Below are 13,095 nucleotides of genomic sequence, written 5' to 3'. Positions count from 1 at the left end.
TTATTTATTTATTTTTTGAATGGAAAGAATCAGAGGTGTTTCCTGACTGAGGAGGACAAACTATGCTGAACACAGATGAGGGAGTAAATGATGGAGTCACTTATGTTAATGTATGTATGTATGTATGTATGTTATTGTAAGATACTGTCATAATTATGAAATGGCAAGTTTTATTTTTTAGATTGAAAAACACATAATTACAGGGCAAAAAACTGAGGTGGTGGATTATTTTCAGATGTTGAGGTAAATATTGAAACTGCATACACTCACTGTAGTATGTATGAGGTCATGGCTGTAGTTTTGTTTAGTATTGGGAAGTCTCATGTGGGGAGGGTGTCTGTTGATCAAAACGGATACATTATGCCCCACCTGTAGGTTTTAATAATTGAGCAATGGCATTTGGAAAACTCAAGTTATCAATCAGAAACATACACTTTGACAATATCAGTGAGCTGCCACAAGGTAGCGCCATCCACCCTTTACCTTTACCCTAACCCCCCTCCTCTCAACCACACTTGGCACAGTCCACGACCACCCCGCTCTACAGATGAGGATAGACTTCTAGGACTGGCACCGGGTGGGAAGTGGAAGGGAAGTGTAGGGAAGACAAAAATACGGGGGTAAGCGTTAACATGCAAATAATTCATGAAACATGTTAAACTACAAAATGTCTTCGCTTCGTTATTTAATGTTTTGACTGAATTATATTATGTGTAAATGGTTACGTCTTATGTCATCAATGCCGCCGGGAATGTTAAACAACGCCAATGCCGGTGAGCCTCCCAGTATGGCTGAAAACACCGCATAGAGACAGACAATAACATGTGTTACACTAGACAGCTAGCGGTAGCTAATCTACTGGTTAGGTAACGCTAGCTAACTGATGTATTGAACTTAATTTTACCTCGACCGTTACCGCTTACCGGTAGAGTGAACTCATTAGTTAACTCACGCTATCGGCTATCGGTTACCGGCGTTAACTTTTTTTTATTTGATCACTGGCTTGAGTTACTTCGTTGTCAAGCTGAAGTGCAGGTGACTCAGTTTCTCAATAGCTTTTCCAGACCGTCCGCCGCTTCACAGCGACTTGACAGGTATGGCAAGCCGTTCCTGCCAGAAATATATGGCAAGCCGTTCCTGCCAGAAATACGCCACATTCAGTCACGTTTCAACTTCATAATGCGCAAAAAGAACGCCGCTTTTTACGCCGTAATGAAGTCCTCCAAGAACGCGCGTAAAAAACGCCGTTTTGCGCATCAAAACGCGCGTAAAATACGCGCGTTTGTGCGCACCACAACGCGCGTAAAAAACGGCGTTTTCCTAGTATGATAATAATCTCCACCCTTCTTTTCTCTCAGCCACTGAACTTGAAGTGTCTGCGCCCAATCGCTGATCAAACAGACCAAATCAGTTCAGCACAGATCTCCTTTGTGGCATAGTTTGTCCTGACTTACCTTGTAGTTTCTCGTAGGTTAATATTTTGGGTGATAGGCAGGAACATATCCCATAAAATAACTTCGTCGTTATTTTAAATTCATCTTCCATGCATCGTTTATTTATTTTTCTTGGTCAATGCTTCTATGTTGTTGATTTTGTTGATTTTCACCGGTTTACTCCCTGGCCAATGAAGTGAAGTGGTACAGTGGTTAGAGCTCTGGAGACACACACACACACACACACACACGTATGTATATGTATATGCAGCCAAAATATATGTCTATATATCCTAACAATGCATGGAAGGGGAGTTTAAACAACGACAGAAATGAGAAGAAGTACAAGTACACACAGGTTTCTGCCACCATGTTTACTAACACAGGGCTGCAAAGTCAGTGGGTTTACATCCAAACAAATACATACAATACAAAGGATTCGAGTAATTAATGCCACTCGCACCTGTAAGCTAAAAGGTCTCTGTTTCAAAGTCCAGAGCTCTAACCACTATACCACTTCTTCACTCCATTGGTCATGGAGTAAACCAGTGAAAATCAACAATAACATAGAAGCATTGACCAATAAATAAATAGATAGATAGATAGATAGATAGATAGATAGATAGATATGCATGGAAGAGGACGACGAAGTTAATTTATGGGATATGTTCCTGCCTATCACCCAAAATATTAACCTACGAGAAACTACAAGGTAAGTCAGGACAAACTATGCCACAAAGGAGATCTGTGCTGAACTGATTTGGTCTGTTTGATCAGCGATTGGGCGCAGACACTTCAAGTTCAGTGGCTGAGAGAAAAGAAGGGTGGAGATTATTATCATACTAGGAAAACGCCGTATTTTACGCGCGTTTTGATGCGCAAAACGGCGTTTTTTACACGCGTTCTTGGAGGACTTCATTACGGCGTAAAAAGCGGCGTTCTTTTTGCGCATTACGGCGTAAAAAACGGCGTTTTTTACGCCGTAATGAAGTTGAAACGTGACTGAATGTGGCGTATTTCTGGCAGGAACGGCTTGCCATAGACAGGGACCGTATCCTCCCGTTTGTTGACGTTACTTCGACCGGTAACAGGAACTTTAGCTGCCGTTAGCTTGGCGCTTTAGCCAAGTGCTCAAGCTTTTCTGGTTCATTTCTTTTCTGTGGACACTGTCTTTATGAAACAAGCTGTATGTTCTGCTTACATGTTCTATTAAATATGTTGAATAAAATGTTTGACATAATGGGCCAAATTCATTTGTTCATTACTTGATAAAAGTATTCGACAAATTGCACAGATATGCAAGAAACTTAGCTTAATAGATTGCCTCAGAACAATACAGTGCGGAAGACAATCCTCTGTTCTAGGAGCTTTATTGAATTCCCTCCACACTACAATGAACTTGGAAAATGAATGTGAAAATTAATACGTCGACATGAAAAAAGTGGAAATAAGTCCTGATTTGCATAACGCTAAGGAGAGAGTTACATCATCTTCCTGAAGTTGTCCATGGCTTCGTTTACTTTCTCGAGTTCAGTTTGGCTCTGCCGTAGCTGTGGAGAAAAGGAAGTAATTATTTACCAAGAATGCACGTCCGACACCCAAAGAAATACTGTGATTCAATTGCTTTTTCCCACCTTCTCAGCATCCTGCTCCTGCACCTTCACTGGCACCTTCTCCTTGTAGTCACTCTTCTCCATCTTCTCTCTCAGTTTCTCCATCTGTTTCTCCAAATCACCTTTCTTTGTCATCAGCTTAGCCACTTCCTTCTCTACATCGATGAGACCCTGAGGGAATTAGAGGAGGTGAAGTGAAGATAAGGACAACAGTTGTAAATTTGGATCTTGTTATTTCAGGAGGAACACAGGAAAAAAAAACTCAAATTCAAGCAGAGGAGATCTAATTTAAATAGTATTCAAGTATATTTAGCTACCTTGATTACCAGCTAGGTGGCCAATCAGTGAATTTAACTGATTTGCAACTGTAAGAACAAGCAGTACATGGCAAATATCACCTCATCCTGTGTCTACGGAAACTGAAACAAAACCAGGACTAATGTATTCACACATCTGAAAGATTCCAAACAAACTGAACACATTACCCGCTCTCACCTTGAGCATAAGGTTGACAGTGCATCTGTCAGACGAAATGGCTACAGCACAGCCCTCTGGGACGGGCTGATTGGCTGTCAGAGGGATGATGGCCTGAGAATAAGACAAGGTCTGGATCTGCAGAGTGTACTTCTGCACCAGGGACACAGTCGCAGAGTCGATGCACTGGAGGTAACCTGAGAGGAATGGGCAAATTACAGTTTAGACATCAGAAAAGATGCGTTCACATGTTTTGCTTAAGGGAAATTCTGGCATTTGTCAATATGGGAATTTTAAACTGGTGGAAAAAGTATTCAGGTCCTGATGTACAAGCAACAACGCCACAAAGTAAAAATATTCCATTACCAACAAAAGTCCAGCAGACAGATTCAGACAAGTCAGACGTGTCATAAGTACAATATTTGCGTCTGAGACTCAGTTAGTTGAAGTATAGAGTAATATAAAAGGGAAATAATCACATAAAGTACAAGTACCTTAAAACTACTTAAGTATGGTACTAAAGTAAATGTACTTTTTCACCACCCATCAGGGGAAGGAGTGTGAACTTCCTCCAGTGTTTCAGTGAATTTCTCATCCAGATAATGAATATTTGGCCTTACGCCAAGATGTATGTCAGAGTAACGTCTCTAAGTTTGTTTATTTGTGCCATCTTACAGTCCGCTCTGGTCTTGGTCAGGTTGTAGTCGGCCCTCAGTGAGCGGATGGTCTTCACCACGCTCATCATGAACTCCATGTCACGGTCCACCTCCTCGCTGTGCCAGCAGAACTGCAACCAATCACAGAAAGGCGTGCGGCTCACAAAGACAGAAGTAGAGCAACACAATATATATGCACACATCAGAGAGTTTCTTTTCAACGAGCCTCATTTTCCCTCCCTCGTCTCACCTCCTCGGGTTCAGGGTAGGATGTGACACTGATGCTGGGGGGGTCACACTGAGGTCGTCGCCGTGGTAACCTCTGGTAGAGTTCCTCAGTGACGAAGGGCATCAGTGGAGACAGGAGGCGAAGACCGACTTCTAAACAGGTGTAAAGGGTCTGTCTGCACACCAGGGCCTGTCTCTGGCTGCTGCTGTCCTCCTCTGCTTTACTGAACACTGGTTTCACACTTTCCTGGAGGACAAGAGGAGCGGGAGGGAAACGATGAGGAACAAGTAGTGGAATCTGTTTTGATGTTGAGTACACAGCCTTTTGCAAAATCATTTACGTCTTATAATCTATCGCAGACAAATGGAGCGGGGCTCCTCAGTGGTTCTTACCAGGTAGACGTCACAGAGCTCGTAAAGCCAGAAGTTGTAGATGGCGGTCGTGATGGCTGGGAAGTCGTAGGCCTTGAAGCTGGCGTCACACAGACCAACAGCAGCACTCAGTCTAGACAGAATCCACCTGTCTGACACGCTCTCCTCTCCACACAACTGAGAGGATTGAATGATGTTTAAGGGAGGAAATGTTGAGATTCAGTTAACACGACTCGTGTGCTGCACACCTCCCCAATCTTAATGTGTACATGTTTCTGAATACAAAGCAGGGCAGCATGCAGGCAAACTAAAACCCCCAGACAAAAAATGGTAGTAAGAAGACAGCTTGACTAAACATTTACTTGGTCAAAATATGGTAGATGTGTCACTGGATGAATACAAATAAGCATGGAGCAGTCTTTGTTTATGTTCTCAGAGTGTCCTTTATCTTTCCCCTGGTCTCACCTGGGCTTTCTCTGTTGGTACAAAGTTGTCTCCCAGTGTCTTCATGGCAAACTTCACAGCGTTCCACAGTTTGTTACAGAAGTGACGGTAACCCAGGATGCGGTTGACATCCAGGTTGATATCCCTACCTGGAAGACAAACGCAGGAATAAATGATCATTTCAGTATCTATTAAAATAGATTTGTAACAGCTGGCCTTGTACTGACAGAACTGTAAAGCCTTTTATTCCAGCGTTTTGATGCATTTTATGAATTCAAGGTTTAGATGCAGGCTGTGGGCCAGTGGAGGCGCAACAAGAGAGAGAGGGAGAAGAACAAAAAAGACAAAAGGGTTCACCTTGGCTAGTGTAGGCACACAAGGCGAACCGGAGAGCATCTGTGCCGCACTCTGGGATGCCATTTGGGTAGTCTGACTTCTGGCCCTGCTTTGCCTTCTCCACCTCCAGCGGATCCAAGTTGCTGTCCTTCAACTGAGCATGAAGACCCTAGAGGGTAGGGGGACAGGGAATGAGTCACCATTTGAAAAACAAAATAATGCGTTCAACAATTGTCATTGTGAAAATGAGAAATCCCTTCCAACCGCTTGATAAATTAATCAGGCAGGCAGAAAAGGACCTACAAAGGAAAACAGTCAGGGTAAAGCGTAGTTTACTACAAGTCCTCCAGTGCCCTCTAGAGGACAGATCTGCTTCGTCTGACAGAGCAGTCTCCACCTAGCTGCTGAGGAGATTGATGGCCTCAATAAAAGCTTGTTGGAAGCAGAGGAGGGTGCTTAATAAGGCTTACATAAGAATATAGGCCTCGGGGGGGCAATGAGTGTGTGGTCTCCATGTAAAAGACAACCCAAATGAGAGGAAAGACTTTATGTATGCATGTATCTGAACATGCATCAAGGTGTGATTAGGCTTTACCTCCAGGGAGATCCCTGTAATGACATCCAGAGGGTCAATGACGTTGCCCAGAGATTTGCTCATCTTCCTTCCATGGGCGTCCCTCACCACTGCATGCAGATAAACCTGGGAAGAAAAAAAAAGCCCTGTCATGTCCTGCTAATAACATTAACATCTTATCCTGCTGTGTTATGTTCCGGTTTTGGCAGTTTTGATTGGTCTCACCTCTTTGAAGGGCAGCTTGCCAGTCAGTTTGAGGCCCATCATCACCATACGAGCAACCCAGAAGAACAGGATGTCATGGCCCGTCTCCAGCAAGGTGCCGGGGTAGAACACATTGAGGTCCTGGGTCTGAAGGTGTTTATGATGGAAATGCAAAAACATTCTAAGGCAACAAAGCAGCACTGTTTAAAAGAGTCTGAGGTGCAGCGACAGGGGCACAGCCCTGATTAATTAACCAAAAGGACACTGAGTGCAGGCCTCCACCAAGGCCGACAGTCCACTCTCCTATGATGCAAATCTACAAACTGTACAATTGATGTCATTGTTACTTGTTTTTGCAAAGCTTAGTTTGAGGGAAAAAAAAGCACTGTTACAATTGTGGTGATCTTACAATTTCACTAGTTCTCCCATGAAAATGTCCCTGGGTGACTGTTTTCTGTACATGTGTTGGCTACTAAATAAAAAAGTGGTGTTTGTGTCAGTAGAAAGGTGGTTGACCTCGGTCTTTTACCTCATTAGGCCATCCGAAGATGGAGAAGGGGAAAATGCCAGACGAGTACCAAGTGTCCAGAACATCCTCATCTGAAACACAAGAACAAAAGTTATCTGATCTGTATGAATATGGAGTAGCATTAATTAAATTAAGTGAATGTGTGTCGTAACAAAACATGAACAGATTAGATCACCTTTAAAGTAACTGTGGTAATGACACTGCTAAATTAAAGCTGTTCAGTCTCACCCTGTCTGAGAGTGATTTTGTCAGTAGGCACATTGAAGCGTTTTGCCGCCTTCTCTCTGGCCTCCTCCTCCGATCTCCCACTCACCCAGTAATGACCGTCCATGTCCTGGAGGGGCAAAAAAAAAAATACAAAAAGGTAAATAAATAAAATAAGAAGGCAAAGAAATGCTGAATAACGGACACAAATAGCTTTCATCTGTCATCTGAAAGCCTCCAGACCTTGGCAACAGTGGCATAGTCTTACCTCTCCTGGTTTCACGGAGGCATCATTGACAGTGACAAAGTAAGCAGGAATACGGTGACCCCACCACAGCTGCCGGGAGATACACCAGTCCCTGAGAGGAAGACGGGTGGACGGATGAAATGGACTCATTACACACTTGATTGTTCCAAAGCATCTATTTCTATAGCTGATTTTCTTTGCTTTATGGGACAGTAAACTATATGTTTTGGGGTTTTGGACTGTTGGTCTAAAAACAAGCAGTATTTTCTGAAACTTTTTACACAAAAATATTCATCAAATAGTCAATAATCAGCTTTACTTGTAGCTCTACTATTGGGAGATTTTTTAATTTTTATTACCCTATATGTCAACATTCAATTTTCAACATTCAGAGCAGTCACTGTGATAAAACTATCTACCATAAATGGCCATTAAAGGGCCATAACTGCTTAGACGTAATTACCTGATGTTGTCCATCCAGTTGAACCAGGTCTTGAGGTGGTGATCAGGGATGATTTTGAGCCGTCCCTCCCTGACAGCATCTGCAGCCTGCTTGCCCATTTCTGCGCAGCTCACATACCACTGCGGCTTCATCAGCGGCTCCACGATGTCCTTAGAACGACTGACAGGGTAAATACACGATGGGGCTTAAAGGATGAGCCTGAATAGGATGAAACGCTCAAAACCACAAATAACCTGTGTTCCACTGATGCACACATGAGCCTCGCTTTACCTGCAGACTGGGACGACCATAGGGTTGTCTTTGACCTCTTTAAACTGGCCTCTGTCCTTGAGAGCCTGCAGCACTGCCTTCCTGGCCTCAAAACGCTTCATCCCCTGGGGGACAGAGAGAAAAGTAAAAAATTAAAGATTAAGAAATAAAACTACACCAAGCAAAGTATGAAGAAGCCTGACTTTTAGTGTCACAGTGGAAATGCAGGCACGGCAGGGGTAAGGGCGATAATGAGATACTGTACCAGGAAGGGGGGAGGCACATTAATGAGGAGGCCATTCTCATCCAAGATGTTGATGAAGGCCAGATTGTGTCTCTCTCCAACCTCGTAGTCATTATGGTCATGGGCTGGGGTGATTTTGACAGCACCTGAACAGAAAATGGTGCAGAGGGACAGGAGAGGCAGAGAGAAGAAAAAAAAAAAAGAGAACGGCCGTAATAAGGAAAGTGGCCTGGCTTGATGACTTGTTATGATTAGTTATTCTGAGCATGCTGCAGACCACAAACAGGCAGACTGTCTCCTCCAGTAATCATGCATACCTGTTCCAAAGCTCATGTCCACAAAGTCATCGAAGACAATCGGCATCTTGCGGTCACAGAAGGGGTGCAGCACCACTTTTCCCTTCAAATGCTGATACCTGGAGTCAGCAGGGTGGACAGCGACAGCAGTGTCTCCCAGCATAGTCTCAATACGAGTTGTTGCCACAATCACTTCCTCATCTAAGGAACAGAAAGAGAGATGTAAACAGTGTTACTGAGGTGGCACAGGGTGTTCAAAATATTCTGCTCTCTCTCTCTGAGGTCATGTACCTGATCCGTCCACCTTGTAGGCGAAAGACACCAAAACTCCAAACTCCACTTTCTCTTTGTAACCAGGCACAGGCAACAGAGTTCTGCCAGTGAGCTCCTTCTTGTCCACCTGCAAACCAAACAAGAGATTTAATCAAGAGAGCACAGCAAGTCTGGATCTGTCGCCATCGCAGCCTTATAACAGGGTTAGCAGAGCAAGGCTGATTGCTGCTGTGGATATCATATCAAACACACCATCTTGGTATTTTTGGTTAAAGCTCAATGAATGCAGAGTGTAAAATCCTAAAATTAATCTCTCTAATAAGATGCACTCTGTATCATTTAACCAAAACACTTGCCTCTATGTCAGAGATGGCAGAGTTCAGTGTGCAGGACCAGTTAACCAGCCTCTTGCTCCTGTAGATCACTCCCTCATCATGCATGCGGATAAAGCTCTCTTGAACTGCATTGGAAAGTTTCTGGACAGAGAAATGGGAAAAGACATGAGAATGAGGGATATCTCCACAGATTCTGTTCAAAGTAGTTCAGAAAACTCACAGGGTCCATAGTGAAGCAGGCTCTGTCCCAGTCCAGAGAGGAGCCCAGCTTCTTCAGCTGGTGGTAGATGCGGTCTCCCTTCCTAAAAAGACACAGGGGCTTAGATATTACTGTGTCTTTGTTCCAATATTCATCCCAGTTGAAATGTCTCACATCTCCTCTTTGCTGCTACTTCATTCACTCACTCATTCTTCCATTTCCAGACTTCCTGGACAAAGTTTTCCCTGCCCAGATCATGACGGCTCATACCCCTCTCCCTCATCAGCTTCTTTTCCACCACCACCTGGGTGGCGATGCCAGCGTGATCACAGCCCGGGTTCCACAAGGTGGTCTCACCTCGCATCCTGTGCCTGGACGGACAGAAGAAAGCACGCACGTTCAAACACACGACTTCCAGATCACAACAAGTAGGAGTGAAACGGATGGACGGAAATCCCATGACGCAAACAGCCTCACTGAAAATATGACTTATTGAATTGCAGTTACCATCTTGTCAGACTATCCTGAATGGCGTTGGTGAGGGCGTGACCCAGGTGAAGTGATCCAGTCACATTTGGTGGAGGGATACACATCATGAAGATGCCACGAGGGTTCTGCTCACTAATAGACTTCCTCTGCAGAATGTGGTGAGGGAGACAGGCATGTTATTGGTGGGTAAAATCACCAAAATGCTGTAATATAGAGTGAGGGGAGAGCTTCCGTACCCCATACTCAGGCTTGAAGAATCCCTGCTTCTCCCACCACGGATACCAGGCAGCCTCCACATACTGAGGACTGTATGAGTCAGGAAGCGGGCTGATGACATCTGACCCCAGAAGAGAAAGAGAGAGAGGTTGACACATGGACCTGAAGCTAATCACAACAAAGGATGATACATGAATTCATATATATGAACCTCGACCATGGAGAATAATAACTCTGAATAACCCTGAAGTCCAAATATACAACATGTATTCTTATTCTGAACCTTCTGTTACAAGAGAAAAAAAAAACAGCCATTCAGATCTGACCTTTTTTCTCCCCAGGGACAGTGGGGACATTGTATGTGATCACTCCCAACTCCTTCTTTTCTGGTTTGGCCTTTTTCTAAAAGAGAAAAGAAAAGCACAACACATGAGACCTGATGGCAAGTGATTTTTAACCTGTGCAGAATGGCTGTGCTGTGGATATAAGCCATGTTTGTAAATAGTTAAATATCCACACCTCTGTTTGTGGCTGCGTCTTTTTCTTCGCCTCCATTTCCTTCTTCTGCTGGAACTTTTCCAGCTTTTCTCTCTTCTTGGCTTCCTTCTTCAGCTGGGCTTCTGTCTTTGGTGGGCCTGAAGGAGGAAAATCAGTTACCGTAAATACCGTTTATACACAAAAAAAGCGTATTCATGAACTGTTACACAAGACATCCTGACCATTAGCTGTGGAATCGGCAGAATCAACAGCAGGACTGGCATTAGCAGCTTTTGCAGCAGCGTTCGTCTTTGGTGTAACCGGCACCATCTTCTCACACAGAGCGATCTTCCCCAACACCTTCAGGAACTGTGGCTGATTTATGCAGGTTGTGAACCACCTGGTAAGGTTGATCAAGACGTTCCTATCTGATGGCTCCAACACCTAAAAAGAAGAAATCATAAATGATCAGACTGTGGTTGGTTTATAGCGCAGTCAAGCACTGACAGGCAGACAATCAGCAACTATGCAGGAAAACCTGTAAGACAGCATACATACATATTTAAAAGGTAGAAGAACCGCTGTAGCTACAGCCATATCAGCCAGGGTCACACTCTCCCCGACCAAGAAGGTTCTCGGTTCCAGCACCTGATCGAGAACCTTTAGAACACGCATCAGCTCTGCACGGGAACTCTGCTGGAGCTGAGAACACACAACAAGTCATAAAACCTCCCAGTAACACACCACACACACATCGAGGTAAGCATTTGGACTCTTCTCCCACCTTCTTGTCCACTCCCATCATCCCCATCAGTGGAAAGATGACAGCACAGGACACCGGGGTGAGTTCATTGTCTGCAAAGCTAAGCCACTGCCACACCTGGCTCTGCTGCTTTGTATCAACACCAGCCCTCTTCCCCTGTAAGGCCAGGTACCAAGATACAGCACTGGCCCCGCTCAGAACGGAGTCGCCTTCCCCAGCGCCCAGCACCAGGGTCGGTCTGGAGCGAGCATTCAGGGACGCAGGAGGGTCCTCTGTGAGGGTCCTCGGGCACGAGGATGGACAAAACTCTGCAGCAATGAGAGCCAGAAGGCTCCTGAAGTCATCAGGGTGAGGGGACACGTAGAGAGTGGCCATCTCTGGTGGATACACAGAAATGACGCGCATATTCAGAACTGCTTTTCACTTCTGCATATTTTCTATCAGTGAGAAGTAGCAAAACAAGTATGCCTGCCATGCTATCAAAGCATATTTGTACCTGTCTGACAGTGAAGGAGACGGTGTGTTTACCAGGCAAATCAGTTCATGTCAGTGTCACTCCAAACTCACATCTACGGTAAGATTAACACAAACTGGCCTAAACGTATTTGAAAACTACTGGTATTTTAAACGAGTAATATCGACGATTCAAACGGCCAGACGACGCTATGTTCGCTGGTTAGTTGTTCCACTTTCTGCAGCTCTGGTCTCTGCCACCTGTACGAAAAGTCAACGCAAACAGGCTAGTTAGCTTTGGCTAATCAGACAAACTAAAAGTCGAGTTTTGTAAGTGCTTGCTGAGCTTCACGTGTGCTGACGGAAGATGCCATCGTTTTAAGTTCGCTTTAAAGTTAGTGTTTAATAAAGTTGTGGTTTGCTGTTGACAATGTCTGAAAGTAGTTCTCCTTACCTTTGAATGAAACAGAAAGAGACGTCAGCTTAAGTTAGCATACACAGCAGACCCACATGAGCCCCCTTGCGCCTCTCTACCGTCTGATGCAACGACAGCTTGCAACGGCTTCCGGGTTTCACGCGCTACTTCCGCCATAAAACGGAAGTCTATGTAATGTTTTGTTTTTTCAGGCAATGATGGTAAAAGTATACAGATAATTAAAAACGTAAAGTAATAATATATGGATAATTAAATATTCACGATTAAATAACAGTACTGAAGTATCGTCAAAATGTGCACAAATGTATCTACCGCAAAATAACGTTATATTACAATGTATTGTTGGATTATTATTAGTATTGCATCAACATATAGGATGCATTTTAATATTGTGACTTGTTGCAATGCAGCCAATTTGTGGTGTGTGTCAGAAAATGGAAAAACCCAAATAAAGTAAAATAGCCCATCTCAGAAATGTATTTTATTGCCTTTGAGTAAAAGTACTTAGTTATTTTCCACATCTGACAAAAGTAGCAATATCACAGTGTGGAAATACAAGTAAAAACTCTGCATTCAAAGTTTTACCGAGGAAGAAGTCTGATAAGTATCAGTTAAATAACCAAAGAGTACTGAAACTAAAAGTACTCACTATATAGAATGCACTCTTTATAATATGTTATTATGGTATGTATATCTTGTATCTTAATTACATTATTGGGTTATTATTATTGATTCTTTAACATGTAAATTACAATGTTGATATAAATATTGAAATATAAGTATTGCTTTGTTTTATTATATTACTGTGTGTTACCATGAGCATTTACAGAAAAGGGCAGAACCAGTGTTGTTCTGTCTTGATTTGAAGGGGGAATCATTTCCATTGTA

The 13,095-nt window shown here is 43.6% G+C and overlaps 1 protein-coding gene across 1 annotated transcript; it reads right to left on the bottom strand.

The window, feature by feature from the left end:
* Positions 1-2,786: 2,786 nt before the first annotated feature.
* On the bottom strand, positions 2,787-12,340 carry LOC143325096 (valine--tRNA ligase). Its single transcript, XM_076737991.1, has 29 exons — positions 12,226-12,340; positions 11,340-11,695; positions 11,114-11,257; positions 10,798-10,999; positions 10,598-10,713; positions 10,405-10,480; positions 10,099-10,199; positions 9,881-10,008; positions 9,580-9,744; positions 9,395-9,476; positions 9,196-9,315; positions 8,858-8,966; positions 8,588-8,767; positions 8,292-8,416; positions 8,048-8,151; positions 7,778-7,936; positions 7,336-7,426; positions 7,092-7,197; positions 6,864-6,934; positions 6,356-6,481; positions 6,152-6,256; positions 5,578-5,725; positions 5,242-5,369; positions 4,798-4,953; positions 4,427-4,651; positions 4,196-4,307; positions 3,542-3,717; positions 3,068-3,217; positions 2,787-2,983 (listed from the first exon to the last, which is right to left on the bottom strand). Exons 2-29 carry the CDS (start codon positions 11,691-11,693, stop codon positions 2,915-2,917), a joined length of 3,828 nt encoding a protein of 1,275 aa, XP_076594106.1. The 5' UTR covers positions 11,694-11,695; positions 12,226-12,340; the 3' UTR covers positions 2,787-2,914.
* Between the last annotated feature and the right edge of the window lie 755 nt (positions 12,341-13,095).

Source organism: Chaetodon auriga, chromosome 8 (genome assembly GCF_051107435.1).
Source record: "Chaetodon auriga isolate fChaAug3 chromosome 8, fChaAug3.hap1, whole genome shotgun sequence".
NCBI lineage: Eukaryota > Metazoa > Chordata > Actinopteri > Chaetodontiformes > Chaetodontidae > Chaetodon > Chaetodon auriga.
The sequence above is the reverse complement of the archived record's forward strand: the minus strand, read 5'-3'. Positions and strand labels throughout refer to the sequence as shown.

Excerpts from the sequence above, each read along its gene's own strand:
- LOC143325096 (XM_076737991.1), bottom strand. The coding sequence starts at position 11,693 with ATGGCCACTCTCTACGTGTCCCCTCACCCTGATGACTTCAGGAGCCTT. Across the intron at positions 11,258-11,339 it reads TGATGGGAGTGGACAAGAAG|CTCCAGCAGAGTTCCCGTGC; the intron begins GTGGGAGAAGAG and ends GTGTGTTCTCAG. Across the intron at positions 4,954-5,241 it reads TACCAACAGAGAAAGCCCAG|TTGTGTGGAGAGGAGAGCGT; the intron begins GTGAGACCAGGG and ends CAATCCTCTCAG.